Here is a 14,462-nt window from a genome sequence, read left to right as displayed (position 1 = left end):
CATCGTTGAAGAAAACAAACCCCTTCTCCAAGTAATCCACGTGGGGTAGATATTGAGGTGTATTGGTATGATGTGTCTCCGAGGGGGATTATTAGAAAACAGCGACCAAGAAATTAGAGCGTGTAAGTGGATGAGAGAAGGGGACATTAAGTCGCAGCATATGCAGTCATGCAAACATGATCATAAGAACAAACGCCGCATAGACGAATCGCTTAATGTGATGAGCTTAGAGAAGGAAGGCAGCGACACCAGCCACAGCCAGGATACCAGCGGGAGCGGCAGTGATCTGAGCGGCCTATGAAGAGAGCAAAAAGAAAACCTGTTAGATATCTGAACATATATCAGGAGACCCGTGGAGTGAAACTTACGAAACCCTCGGCCTGAGCGGTGGTGGTGCCCTGAGCAGCGTCGGTGGCGCTGGAAGCGACATCACCAGCCCTCGAGGTGACAGATCCGGCGGCGTCAGTCAGGGTCGACACGAAGGTCGAGCCGTCTGAAACGATGGTGCTGACAGCGTTCGAGGCAGACGCAGCGATGGTAGACACAAAGGTCGAGCCATCCGAGGTGATGGTGCTGACAAGGTCTGAGGCGGACGCGGCAATGGTAGACACAAAAGTCGAGCCGTCAGAAGTGATGGTGCTGACAACGTTCGAGGCGGTAGCGCTGGGGGTGACAGTGGTAAATCCAGTGGAGGTACCAGTGGTGGTAATGGTGGAGCCGTCAGTGGTCAGGGTCGAGGTGTACTCGGCAGTGGTGACGGGGCTGGCACTGGCACTGGCACTGGCACTACCAGCACCTCCAGCAACGCCGGTAGGGGTTGTGATTCCGGTAGCGTTGGTGGCACCAGCTGAGACGACACTGGACAATTGAACACCCTCCTCTGTTGGGCAAGGAAACAAGTTAGCTGCTTTCCCGAAGATATTGACCTGGCAGGAGGAGAATAAACTTACTGTCACACCAGTTGAAGACGTACTGGATGGCTTCTAGGCCGGTGGTCCTATCATTGCAGTACTGGGCCGAGCAGTCCCGAACGCCGTATGAAAAGTTGGCGTTGCGGCACAAGCAGGCGTCGTCACCCTCACTGCAGCCCAGCTCAGAGGCCTTCTCCGGCTTCTGCATGTCTTCGATACACCATTGCTATATAGATATATTTGAGAAATGTCAGTGGATATGCGTCAAGCAAACTGGCCCCACCCAACTGCGATACTGGGGCGATCATGGTTAACTCTAGACTTACAGCGCATTCGGGGAAGGAGCCGATGTCGGTAGTGTTCCTCTCCTGAGCGGCGGCAACGGCAGCCAGAGCACCAACAGCCACAAAGGCAACCTTGTTGATCGAGAACATTGTGGAAGATTTGTTGGTTGATTTGAGGGTGAATTATGTGGGAATTATGTGTGATCAACGAGTACGAGGCTTTTGAGTACCGAAAAAGGTTGAGCTGGTGGCGGTGGTGTGGAATATTAAGGTTTGAAGGGTTGCTTTCCTGTGTGGATGATGGGAGGAGAGGTTGAAAGAGTTGGAGGGAAATGAGGTTCGTCGTGGGTTGTTAAATATTGAACGGGAAGCCGTGTTACGCTGTGGGACTGGTGCAGACGGGAAGCCGGGTGCCCTAATCTTGCCAATCAAGAACCAGTACGTCCAGATGAAGAGATGGATCTTTTCCTTGTTGGTGGGACCCAAAAGACCGGGAAGAATTACAAGTGATGTCGAAGTGAGAGTAAAGTGACTTGTGACTTGAATGTGACGACGATGCCGAGAAGACTAGGCCAAGCTTTTTTTGGAGTATGTCGTAGTCCAAGTCCAAGAAAACGGGGGACAAGTGGGCGGGAGTGGAGTGCTGCACTGATGACGGGACAGACGGCAGGGGGGTCGTTTAAGGTAAAGGTTAGCTGAGGTTAGGTAGGTAGGTAGACAATGAACTCCCAAGTCAAGTCCAGCCAGGGTCCAGATGACGGAACATGGAAGGTACGGCAAAATTGGACCTGGTTCTCGAGAGGCAGTTAGATACGATGGACGTGACGGGTGTTGGTTTGGGATGTACCTGTACGTACCTACCTCCGTACCGTTCAGTAAAGTACAGAGTTGTTGGTAGGTAGTTTAAGTGGAAGAGACGTTGACGGAAGGCTCGATTAGGCAAGAACGACCTCATGCATTGGCTTGCTCACTAATTACTAGGTCGAGCCACAATCCTTGTTTATTCCTACCTCGCCTATTAAACATACCTACCTACCTCGACGAAGCACCATTCCAGACTCGCAGGGCGAGGATTTGCTTCCAGTCGTACCTCGCTATTGCTCATTGCGCTTGCGAACGAGGCCTCCCTCACTCAATTGCCACCAGTTGGCGGCCTACGTACGACAATGCGCCAGCCAGCTCACCGATCGAGGTTACTGTTGGCTACAATAGGCGAAGGAAAAACTTCCCCGACCTTGTATTAGCTACCGAGGCCAGGCAGGGAAGGGAATCCAGAATGATGATGTCGATTCTTGGGTTCCATCGAAATACCTTAGCTCAAATTCGCTGTCGTCGCCTATGATGGTGTTGTACTGGGGACGGACCCATCCATCAAATGATCCATGCTTCGATCCCATTGCAACCCCTGCTGCTTGTTGACAGAAAAAAAAAAAAAAAAAAAAAAAAAAGAAACCTCTTCTTCCCCACACACAACCTTGATTTCCACGCGACCCCATCTAATGTTTATTCATCGACTGTTTGTGTGTTGGTTTTCCCGATTTCTGATGTCAGTGTACAGTACTTTAGTCATGTCGCTCTTATAAGCTAATGGAGCTAGTCAATACATGGCGTTCACAAAGACAAGGCAAAGACGAGATACGTTAACGGCCCGTACCATACATAGAAACTACTGAAAGAACAGCTTAATTAATTCTCTTCCCCCGCATTTCTTGTCGGCTACGGCTACAGTCAAGAAATGGTGGAGAAATCAGGAAGCGGTATCGTTTTTTCTTTCTTTTGCTGTCTTTCACCCGGCCAACGACGTAAGCTGTACCTAAGTAGGTACCTAGCTACATACGTACGACTCCCGTTGTTTAGTTGGCAATCATCCGTCGCTGGGTCCATGACGAAATGCACATTTTGATTCGAGCATGGATGTGACCACAAGTGCCGGGTACGCGCGCTCGCATCCCCCCTGGCGTTGGTTGCAACGGGCGGTCAGCACAAAACAGAGAAGGATGAGGAAAGAAAAAAAAAATAGGAACCCTATAGAATGCGAGGATTAAGTGCTGATCGTCTGCAGCCTCCCGACACCACCACCCCTCATCTAACTCGGGAGATTTGGTAACACCCAACTTGGCAGTACAGAAAATCAAAAATCAAATCAAGGGGCTGGTTGATCAGGTAGATGTCAGGGTGGACTAAGACCATTTCTGGTCAATGGCCTCATGTATCTGTTTCCCGTTTCCTTTAATTTCTCAAGGCCCTGGGCAACAATAATGGGAGTCGAGGAGGAAAAAAAATACGCAATTGTAAAGAGTAAACGATAGACAAATTCCTGATTCCACATTGAATCTAGATCGTTGGCAACACCCCATTGGGCGCTTTAAAGCATCAGCCAAGGTTGGGATGCATATCGTAGACAGCTAGACAGGGGTAAACAGGATGGCGGGTAGTACACATTGTACAGCAAACAGGGGCTCCATCAAGATCAAAACCAAACTTCTCCAGCAGCAATAAAGCCACTACCAGCCACAAAGGCTTTCCCCGCCACTTGGACGTGTACAGGCCGGCCCAGGCCCTTGAGGTCAACCGGCTGTGTTTTTTTTTTTTTTTTTTTTTTTTTCTCTCTCTCTCTCCCGGGGCAAAATTCAGCCGTTCATTCCTGAATGTATGTGAAGACTCATGACATACTTTATGCAATATACTGCTTAAATAATGCAAAAGAAATACTATAATAGTAAGTAGGGCGGGAAAAAAAAGTTGATGGAAGACCCTAGCTAGCCACATGAGATGAACTGATGTCATACCCACCACCCCACGCAAAAAAAAAAAAAAAAAAAAAAAAGGTAAACTCTCCCTAGCTTCAGCTTGGCACATCATTCCCGGCCCAACTTTGCCATCGAGTTGCGCTAGCTTCCTGCGCCATTATTACCAGCCTCGTCACACCGTTCGACCAACAGTCGATGATGTGGCTTGTGGATCTCACACTGCAAGCGCTTCTTGCATCCCCAAAGTCCATCACCACGACAACTCCGGCTTGTACTTACTAGAACAAGATAACTCCGAGTCTGGGGGAACGCGCCGAGATTTTTTATTATGCTTGTCCTTTGCGGCTGTAGTGAGGGGTTCCGGGCATTTCGGGGATTCGGCACGTTTCCCCCAAAGAAGAAAGACGGAGGAAAACTGTACGCCAATATGGGCATTGTCTTGCTTGTGTTGGAGAAACCAGGACTGGGCAACGTCATGAATATGTGTTTTTTTTTTTTTTTTTTTTTTTTTTTTTTTTTTTTTTTTTTTTTTTTTTTTTTTTTTTTTTTTTTTTTTTTTGGTCTTACCCTTGGCTGCTCCCACCCAAGCCACCTTTACCCAAGAGCCCAAATATCGCTTCAATGATCAATCGCAGATTGGATACAAGACAAGCCATGGAATATCGGCACTCGCCACACCCAATGAATGATTCGTTCATTGCTTGCGTGTTTGTTTAAAAAGTGAAGCAAACAATTTCCACGCATCCAATCGGGTTCAATTCCCTGCCTGAGCTAGCACTATAGGTACCTACGATTAGACAGCAAAACTGTGATGTTGTGGCTGATAGGGTTACGTCTTAGCCACCTTTGCCACTGTATATCCCCGAACTAACCGATTGTATAATGAAGATGTACGACTATGCTCATCATTTACATTCTCGACATTTGTGGGGGAGGGGGGTTTGTATTTGGTGCCCTCGCGCATTTGACGCGTGTAACGATGCCGCCTTGGCCGACATCCCCCTCGTTGACATGGTCATATTGGTTAAGGTTATGAGCTCATTGTTTTTCAGTGATGCTTGTAAAATATACGTACAACACTTTTTTTTTAGTGATTTGCCGGCGAGGCGGGCAAGTCTCTTAATCCTTCAGCCTTTTTGACTCACTTTCCACACCTTCCTACTGCCACTCTTTTGTCAAACATGGGTTTGCCCAACCTGTCTGCCGCCTTGAAGTCCAGCTCATTAACCTCGTATCCGTGTTCTTGCCTGTCAGCCCGCTTTGGCCGCCCATTGAGCGTTGCACACAAATCCACCCCGAGCAAACAAAGAAAAGCGCTCGTCGGCTGTAACACGTAACTTTCTTTTCCCTTCTCTTCCCTCTTTCTTCTCTCTGCGTTGCTTAGGAAGGAGGTAGTACTCGGTGGATAAAATGGACAATGTGTTACACCTTTTGGTCCTCCGAGCCTCCATTTTCCAGCTATATATCTCCAACACGCAAGCTGCCTACGCCCTGCGGAACCATCTCCCAGGTTAGACGGCCACGTCCGCATTGCTCATCTACCCGCGAAGATGCAGGTACCCTTGGCCTAGGTCCAATCCCACTAGGGAGGATTCACTCAACCGGTTCGGGGGTTTCGTCGTAGTACTTCGCCTGTCTCCTTGCAAAGTGAGTGAGGTGCTCTTTCTACAAGGAATCTTGTGTCAAGTCATCCTCAAGGTTATGACCGTTGAAATTGTCCTTGCTTATTTTTTTTCTCTTCCCCCCTCCCCGAGGAAGTCCTCTACTCCGTACACGTTTCCCATAGGCCATGGCACAAAAAGGGTATGTTTATGAGAAAGTTTACATCATTACTGCTTATCCACGCGAGGCATGGCTACCGCCCGAAGTCGTGCCGAATGCTAGGTCTAGCTAAGTACTGTACTCCGTAGTGATTCCTTGTGGACTTCGGAAGGACGATAGTGGATGCGCTTCCGCAAATAATCCATACAAAGAAAGGTGGCAGACATCAATGCATAGCCGCCGTGAAAGTTTGTCAACCTCCAGCGGTTAAGGACCTGCATGTCTAGCCTGTGATATTCTGGGTTGAATTCCAACCGCATCGAATCTTGTCACAGTTAGTCGAACCCGAAAGTGGCCAAGTTGCATATGAGAATATTTAATATTAGAGCGGTGATCTTTGTCCAAGACTTGTGGTACTAAGCCAACGATGCCAGCACTGGTTAAACTCATCTCCTGCGCTCCGAGGCATCATGTAAGCAACGGCCCAAATCATCATTCCTTTCATCAATCCATAATTTGTATCACCAAACATGCCCAATTTCGTCACAATCCCACAACCGTAAATCCTCATACCAGCCAACATCCATCTTGATGAAAAAAACCATTGCACCTCCCCATTTCCGGAACAAAAAAAAAGACAAATGATGCCCACCCATTCCCTGACCACTTCCCGTCATGCCATAACATTATTGCAAAATGAAAGGGCCCGATGCCACACCTCCTGCTATGCCCCACAGAAAGAGATGTATGAGTGACAACAGCCTCTGCCATATAACCGAATGTCGAAACATAGTCGACAACTTAATCCATCCTTAAATTCCCACAATTTATTCTCCCAGTGATGCATATCAAGGGCGTGAAAGTAAAACAGACTATTCCTCCCAAGTAGTAAAACAAACTAACAATGAACCTCCCACTTTTCTATCGACGCGAAGAAGTCAAATAGGTATGAATGCAATGCAAGAGGAAGGTGGAAATGCCCCCGTTCCTGCCAACCTGAAGAGTGCAAAAGACTAAGCCGCCTCTATATATGTATATAAAAAAAAAAGAACGAGTCAAACCCACAAAACGCCTATCCAGGGCGCATCCCAACTGGGCCACTGGAGCTCATGTGCTGCCTCAGGAAATTCAATAAGCGAATGACGGTTGCCTTCCTTATTGGGTTGGGCGGCCAGCTGCTAAAGGCAAGACACAAAAGAAATCAGAAGTCCAGCCAATGCAAATCCGTGAGGACGTCATATGCAATATGTTGTACCCTATCTTGGGTGAGTTTGAGCTGTTGCTGTGTGCGAGACATGGATATTCAGAAATATCCACTCGTAGTGTGTGTGTGTGTATGTGCACGCGTAGTGAGGATTGGTCGTTGAGTTCAAGCGTACTTTAGTTGTATTGCGAGACTCTCCTCGCGGTTTCCGTACTGGCAATACTGGTGTTCGTGTCACGCCTCCTAGCGGTGAGTGCCAAACTTCCCGTCGGGGTATAAGGTTGTTGAGAGGCGGTCGGGCTTCTGGGCGCGGCCTTCTTCTTGGTCTTGATCATAAGCATGCCATCGTCACTGTCGCTATCATCGTCCATGTCGTTGTTGGACAAGTATGAAGCCTTGTTGGATGTAGGCGCGGGCGCGTGCCTACGAACGCCGTGGCTAGAGAATGCGGGACTGATTTGAACCGGGATGATCTCGGCGTGGTCCAGCTCAGGTTGATCCAGCGGAAAGTCTTCGAGAGCCTTGCCGGGTGCAGGTGGTGTCAACGAGTCGGTCGTGGCAATAAACGATGACCGATCCACGACACCCGGCTTTTTGAGGAAATCTCCTTCAACATCGGCCGACACGGAGCTGGCGCCACTCATCAATGCCGGCAGAGATGGATCAGACTGAAACACGGGCATCGATTCGGTGGTATCTCGTGTGTTGGTCGCGGTGGCATGGAAAACAGGGCTAGCCACTATGCTGGGGCTAGTCATAGGTGTAGTACACATCCCACCAAGCGAGGTGACACTTGAGGAGACGACAGTTGATATAGTCTGCTCGCGTGATCGGGGCATTGGTTGAGAGTCGTCTGGTGATGGCTGGCTGGCCCTTGACGCATCAACGCTGGTCTGAATGGTCAGCGGCTGCCGTTCGTACTGAGGAGCCCTTGGGACACCAGCCTCGACGCGGTATACTGTTGCAAATCGGTCTTCCGAGTCGTCTCGCGGCAGGCTCTTGGCTTGGATATTCGAGTCGGACATTGGTTGGCCAAGCTGGGACATACGAGATGACATGAATCCAGGGGATACGTAAGGAGAACTTCCCATGACGTCGATAGAGCGGATGTGGCGGGGAGATCGTGGTGGTTGTTGCAGGCTGCCCGGGGCGACGGCGTGGCTGAGCGCTACCTTTGCTTCTGCATGTTTATCCGTATGAGGGAAAACCAGGCCGGCACGGTCCATTGAAAGGGCTCGAGAAGAGTCATCCGATGGCATGTTGGTCTCTCGGCTTTTCCGGTGATACAGTCTGCTGCGCTCCTCTATCATCTCTCGGGGAAGAGGGCTTGATGGAACGGTGTACGACTGGTGTAAGCTGGGGGTCAAGCACAAGTAGGGATTGGCACCCATAGACCGAGCATGCCCATGCCTCCTAACATGATGACTGGGTGTCGGGGCAACTGGCATCGGCTTTTCCGTTGTGTCGTGAGCCACTGAGATGAATTCATTGGTATGTCTGGGTGTTCTCCCACCAACGGGGGCGCTACCTGACGGGCTATGCCCCAAAGGGGACTCTCGCGGACTGGCAGTCAGGCTTTGCGCCAGCGGGTGCTCGCTGGGCATTTGAGTCACCGTGGCAAAGTAGTCTTCGCTTTTGACACTTTTCTTAGGAATATCTGCCGGATGCGCCGAGGACGCAATAGAACCATTCTCTCCAACGGAACTGGCTGCACTGCTCTGTGCTCTCCTCCTTGAATGCTCGGGGCGATCGCCTCTGGGGTGAATGACTTTGCCGACTGCCTTTTTGACTGCAGATTTTGCCCTCTCGAGAAAGGTAAGAGGCACAACGGCACGGCCAATTTCCTTCTCGTCGACCTCGATCTGTCTCCCAGACATCTTCCTGGAGGGATCGGTGTCTTTGAGCCAGTTTTCCAGGTTTGGAATATCTCTTGTAACCCAAGGGTGCACTTTGACCTCACCAAGTCGAATCCTCTCCTCGGGGTTCCTGACCAACATTCGTCGAAGCAAGTCATACAAATCGTCATCGATCTTCTCATAGGCAGCATCTTCATCGTCCCTGTACGGTTCAATGTTTACCCGCTTCTGAAAAGATACCTTGCTGGGGTCCGTGAAAGGGGTCACGGGTCGTAGGCGTTGCCGAGGAATGTATACATCTTCGGTTGCAATCTTCTTAAACATCGCAAACTCGTCCTGGGCCAAAAATGGTATACGTGCAAAGACGATGCAGTAAAGTGTAACACCAAGCGACCAAACGTCAATCTGCTCGGAGACCTTGGGGGGCTCCTTGTCGAGATCTGTGTAACACAGTTCAGGGGCAAAGAAGGCAGGTGTGCCCACAGTCTTGGAGAGCTCGCGATCATCGTCAAAGTTCAGTGCTTCCGCCTCGGACACTGTCTCATCAACATCTCCCTCTCTTACCGGTCGTCCAAAGTAGGACACACCGAAGTCTGAAATCTTGACCCGGAAATCTTTGGTCCACAGTAGATTGGCAGGCTTGATATCACGATGGACAACACCGTTGTAGTGGAGGTACTCCAAGCCAAGAACAGTGTCCCGGAAAGCAGATCTGGCATTTTCCAGAGTGAAGCAAGGCACATAGGAGTAGTCATCGACGTAAGGGTCGTGAGGGCTTGACTCCTCCATATCTGCAGATGAGAGGTGCGATATAATCGAGTCGGCCATACTAGGGGAGCGTGTCCGACTGCACGATGTTCCGTTTCCACGTCCACCGTAGATGCCATACATCGTGCCGTTGAGATCGTACGAGGACGAGGTGTGACGTAGAGATGATAGGTGCTGTTCTTCCATATCACCAGCACGGGGTGTCATGTCGAAGTCGGACGGTTGTGAGACGGGCAAGTTCGTAAGAGACATGGCTGAGGTTGAGCGGGAAGGCGGCGGCGAAGTAACCCTGGAACAGGGAAGAGACGGATATGTGCACCGGTGTTCGTCTGATCGCGTCGGTTCCCCTTCGTAGTCCTCGTAGGCCGCCTGGTCGTGGCTGGAGCTCGCTTGTGCAGCCTTTGCCCTCTGAAACCCTTTCATCGCCTGTCGACGTTCCATTTGACGCAACAAGTACTCCTCTTCAGCGGAAGGCGGTTCTCCACGGGCGCCTCGTTCCACTAGTCGGCGCTCTAGGTTGCAAATATGAGGGAGACCCTTCTTCCTCCATGTAATTTCGCCATGCTCGACGTATTCGAGGACCATGTAGATCTTTTTAAGTTCCGGGTCGTCGATTACTTCGAGAAGGGCTACGACATTCGGATGACGGATCTTCTTCAAGATGGCAACCTCCCGCTTTGTGTTCCTCCCAGGGTCCTCGGCCGTGACCTTTCCCAGTCTGCGCTTCTTGGAGTAACGCGGGATAATTTTGATGGCAACATTCTCCCCGGTCGTGGTGTTCCGGGCCAGTTTTACCTTGCCATGCTGACCACGACCAATCTCCTCCATGACTTCATACTGGTTGATGAGCTTTCGCCCAGTTGTGCCGTCACGATCTACATTTGCGGTATACGTTCTACATTCCAAGTCGGGTTAGAAGGGCTTTTCGCACAGTCTTTTGGAAGAACATCAAGTTTTGCAACTCACTCTCGAACTTTGCGAATTTGTAAAGGGTGTAAAAAGAACTCGCTCGAGTTTGCAGGGAGCGGTGACGTGCCCTCAGACATGGTGTGACCCTGGTGCATGAGCATATTCAAACGCGAAGGCGTCGGACTAAATAGTCCTGGAGACGAAACCGGGGTGCTATTCGCTGTCCGCGACGGGATGTGTGCGGCGGTGACCGGCATCGGCTGCGCGCGGCCGTTCTTGTGGTGACCAGTTTCCATAGCAGGCGACGAGTCGAGGTCAAACGGCCGTCGGTAGCGTTCAAGGGATCGCATCCGCTGGTTGGGCGACGTTTTCTTACAGGAGAAAAGAAAAAAAGGTCAAAGGAAATAATAATAGAAGTAAAAAAAAGTAAAGAGAAAAAAAAGAATTCCTGAGATCCGATTACTACGAGTTCATCGTAGAAGAAAGCCACCCCGACGTGCCCACCCCCAAATCGTCGTCGTCGTCGTCGTCGTGATCGGCGTGAACGTTCTGCGGGTTTGAATTCTTTGTGGGCCGCGTTGTCGTGCGGTGGAATCGAGCGCCCTCGTAGACGGCGGTTTCGGGGATTCTGAGTGCGGTTTTGCAGCTCAAAATCAAGTAATGATGTTTCGGGGAGGCGAACCAAGCGGTAGGTTTGCGGTTGCGGCGGATGCGGAAACAGAGGTCCGGGCGAGCAGGAAATTTGGAGGGGTTCAGTCGAATTGGCGGGACACACGACGGAATAAGAACAAGCGTGTGGAATAATCAATTTATGGTGAATTAAAAAAAAAAGTCGATATAGTTCGCTTCGAGTCGTGAAAACCGATTTGTTTCTTGCAACTTCGAAAAGGAGCGTACAAAGTCGGGAACCTGTGGCGTATGGGATGGTCGGAGGTGATGGTGCGAAAAAGTAGAAGTAGATGGAAAACGGTGAAAAGACTGGTCACTTCGAAGCTGGAGAGGCAGCGAGCGCGGTCAAGGACATGGGTTGATGAAATGCGATGGATCCCTCTCAGCACACAGCACAGTCCCACACATGGAAAGTGTGACTGGAGAATGGAGGGGCGACCACGCTAAGCCGCCGAAGCCAACAAGCGGAGAGAGGCTTGACGTATGCGGGTGGAGACAGTCCAGGATGGTCGGTTAGGTCTTTTCTTTGTTAACACACACCGGGGACGTGCTGGTGGAAGAACTACGTGCAGTAGAAGAACCTCTAACGATGGTAACTAACTATAGAACTGGCTCATGTCCAGATGACCAAGAGCTTGTTGAAATCAAGCTCGCCTTGAATAAAATATATGCAGAGCAAGGTTATATGATACCTCAAGGATAGGTAGAATTATGAACCATTCGTGTGAAAATTTTCCAAGGCACTGTTCTCTATTCCTTGCCAGCTTGTACACTGCTACTTCGGGTTGGGCTATTCCGTATAACAATAATAATAGTAGGTACTTTTATTACCATAGGTTCCCAATTGCCAAACAAACTATTTTACACACCCACTTATTGGGGGTAAGAAAGAACTCTCTCAATCCAAAGGGTGTACGTTCAGGGACCGGGGCCCAAGCTTATCAAAGCGCCGGGATAAAGCGGGTTGTGCTAGTGCCTGTGATTGGATGGGACATGAGAGACTGCAGACGGACGTCTTCTCCATCATCACGATCTTTGCCAGCCGGAAACGGTCTAGTTAGACAGGACTTCAGTACATAAGGGGGGGAAAATACTTGGGGAAAAAAAGGGTGCCAAAAAGGCACCAAACGAATTAATGGCGATGAGATGGAAATTGACAGGAGGAATCACTTTGTGGCACCATTTGGAAGCAAAAGTTACACAGCAGTAGTTTCGTACGACGAACAAACTCAACTTTGACAACAAAAGTTTGTTGCTAGGTACGTTAGAACTCGATGAGACGCCGTGGCTCCCTTTTCCCGACCATGTTCCGCCGGAAACAGCACGATTTGAATTGTCGGTCGGCCGGCATTTCATGACCAACCACATCACTCACTGGAGTCTAGCTCTTGGCACGCCCGCCCAGACTCGGTTCGTAACTTCGTATGGAGGCGTCTGGTTTGTCTAGTCCAGTAGCGGAAAGAGGTAGGGGTTCAATGTTCCCGCACGCGCACCACAATTGTACGATCCATGGTTCCCGTCACGTCGAGCAACGGCGGGAATCTCTTTTGTCACTTTTTCTTTCTGTTCGTACGAATGGTAGCAGTCAAGCAAGAGTGACTGATTGATGCGTTCGGCCAACCACATCAGGCTGTACAAACAAACTGGGCTGTTCCGGCTTAGGTCACAATTTGATGGGGAGTGATGGCCAGATTCCGGGGGAGAGCCGGCCCTGCAACGCGCGGCAGCGATACCCAAGAGGAACAAAACCTGCAAAACCGGTTCGCAAAGAATTGGGATCAGGTTCTGCTGCAGAAGAGAGCGGGCGGGATCCTCAGCCAGTAGGGGATAATTGGGCAAACTCGAGTCATGGTAAATTTCAAGTCATGTCCTTCTCCGTGGGGGACAAGAAGGTAAATTTTTTGGGGTTACACATTCGACTATTTCGGAAGCTAATATTATGCTGCCTCTCATTTTGGGGAGCAGAGAAAAAAAACAATCGAACGCCTTTGGTACGGATATGAATTTTTTTTATGCAGCAATTCCATCTGTTTAGTAACAATGCTGTACCGGTAGTTGGCCTGCATCGGCTCTTTTTTGAAGCCATCAAAAGGTATTTAAGATCGGGCCGCACCGGAAGTTTGCTTAGACGCCTACCAAAGGCAGCTTTTAGCGGTGAACTTTCAATAGGCCACGCTAAATAGTTGAAGATTACGGAGGATGTCCCCTATAAATCGTGGAAGGCTGTTCTAAGAACCCCTGGACGATCACTGCCCGTCTTGCCGTCTACTGCGAATTAGGCACGCTACGACACAAAGACCCTTCGTAGGCGGCACGGCAATCTTTGAAATAACCGACTTAGTCGCGATCTTGTCAGTGTGGGCCTACAGGGTCAATCAACACAGACGACCTTCAGGGCTTTTTTTCCCTTCCTCCTGACTGGGGTTAATTGTCGCCATAGTTCAGCATTACGTTATCGGTACAAGCCGAGCCCCAGATCGATTTTATTTGCACAAGGACCGACCGATGGACGCATAAGATTTGTGTTAAAGTGGAGGGCGGGTTGACCGACCACCTAAAAAGGCCAAGGGACATCGCGTATTGTCAATCATTGTTGTTCAAAGGACCCTCAAAGAAACCCCCTGTTTCGCAGACTACCCTGTATGCATCGCCAGCATCCATGAATTTGGTTGCATGCAAGCCCAACGTGGCAGCTATGGTAGCATCAATAATGATGACCCAAGCGGGTGAATGAAAACCGACGAGGGTAGAAGAATCTCAGTGACGATGAGGGAGAAACGAGCCCTTCAGCAACACTAGCCTCATTTCAGCAAAGTATGGGGTTCCCGGCTCACAAGTCCAGACCGGCCCATCGATTTCTTTGGGCGGGAGTGCAGCCAGCCGCAGGGTGGCCCAGGATTCGCGAGTATTGTTGTCCAGCAGATATTATTGCAGAAATGGGTAGTGGAGCGCGCATATTTGTTTGACCGCCGTAGGTAGTTTCTATTAACAGGAGATGGGCAGGCATTGAGCGCCGGCAAAGCCCAAAGCGGGCGAGGTTGGGGGGATTCAATGCCGCGGGCTGGGACGACGGTTTTTTTGATTGGTTTTTTTTCTCTCTCTTTTTTTTTCCTCCCTCCCCTTCTCGTCCAGGACCCGCTTGTTCGATGTGTCTAACTTCCCATGTCAACCCAAGCATCGAATGGAAGTCAAGAGCTAAACCAAGTCGTGTAACCAACTCTACTGTATGTACTACGTGGTCGGCTAAGGACGTGCAGCTGGCAGGTGAGCGAGTCGATGGGTTGGGTTTGCAGTTTTTCTTCTGGTCTAGAACTTGTCTTGGGGTGATTAACGGCATGGCGCGCCATTTG

The 14,462-nt window shown here is 50.0% G+C and overlaps 4 protein-coding genes across 4 annotated transcripts; 1 reads left to right on the top strand and 3 right to left on the bottom strand.

Annotated features, from left to right (window-relative positions):
- Positions 1 to 226: 226 nt before the first annotated feature.
- Positions 227 to 1,345, bottom strand: PgNI_06094 (uncharacterized protein; the record flags this gene model as incomplete). The annotated part of the gene is made up of 4 exons (XM_031126123.1): positions 227 to 295; positions 369 to 880; positions 951 to 1,137; positions 1,238 to 1,345. 4 exons carry the CDS (start codon positions 1,343 to 1,345, stop codon positions 227 to 229), a joined length of 876 nt encoding a protein of 291 aa, XP_030983066.1.
- Positions 1,346 to 4,086: 2,741 nt separating this feature from the next.
- Positions 4,087 to 4,380, bottom strand: PgNI_06093 (uncharacterized protein; the record flags this gene model as incomplete). The annotated part of the gene is made up of 1 exon (XM_031126122.1): positions 4,087 to 4,380. The coding sequence occupies one exon, from the start codon at positions 4,378 to 4,380 to the stop codon at positions 4,087 to 4,089; it is 294 nt and encodes a 97-aa protein (XP_030983061.1).
- A 2,591-nt stretch (positions 4,381 to 6,971) lies between these two features.
- Positions 6,972 to 11,424, bottom strand: PgNI_06092 (uncharacterized protein). The gene is made up of 2 exons (XM_031126121.1): positions 10,501 to 11,424; positions 6,972 to 10,429 (listed from the first exon to the last, which is right to left on the bottom strand). The coding sequence occupies exons 1-2, from the start codon at positions 10,791 to 10,793 to the stop codon at positions 7,087 to 7,089; spliced, it is 3,636 nt and encodes a 1,211-aa protein (XP_030983060.1). The 5' UTR covers positions 10,794 to 11,424; the 3' UTR covers positions 6,972 to 7,086.
- A 1,361-nt stretch (positions 11,425 to 12,785) lies between these two features.
- On the top strand, positions 12,786 to 13,115 carry PgNI_06091 (uncharacterized protein; the record flags this gene model as incomplete). Its single annotated transcript, XM_031126120.1, has 1 exon — positions 12,786 to 13,115. One exon carries the CDS (start codon positions 12,786 to 12,788, stop codon positions 13,113 to 13,115), a length of 330 nt encoding a protein of 109 aa, XP_030983063.1.
- Positions 13,116 to 14,462: the final 1,347 nt, after the last annotated feature.

This window comes from Pyricularia grisea, chromosome I (genome assembly GCF_004355905.1).
Source record: "Pyricularia grisea strain NI907 chromosome I, whole genome shotgun sequence".
NCBI classification, from domain to species: Eukaryota; Fungi; Ascomycota; class Sordariomycetes; order Magnaporthales; family Pyriculariaceae; genus Pyricularia; species Pyricularia grisea.
Note: the sequence above shows the minus strand (reverse complement) of the source record. Positions and strands in the feature narration are given on the sequence as shown.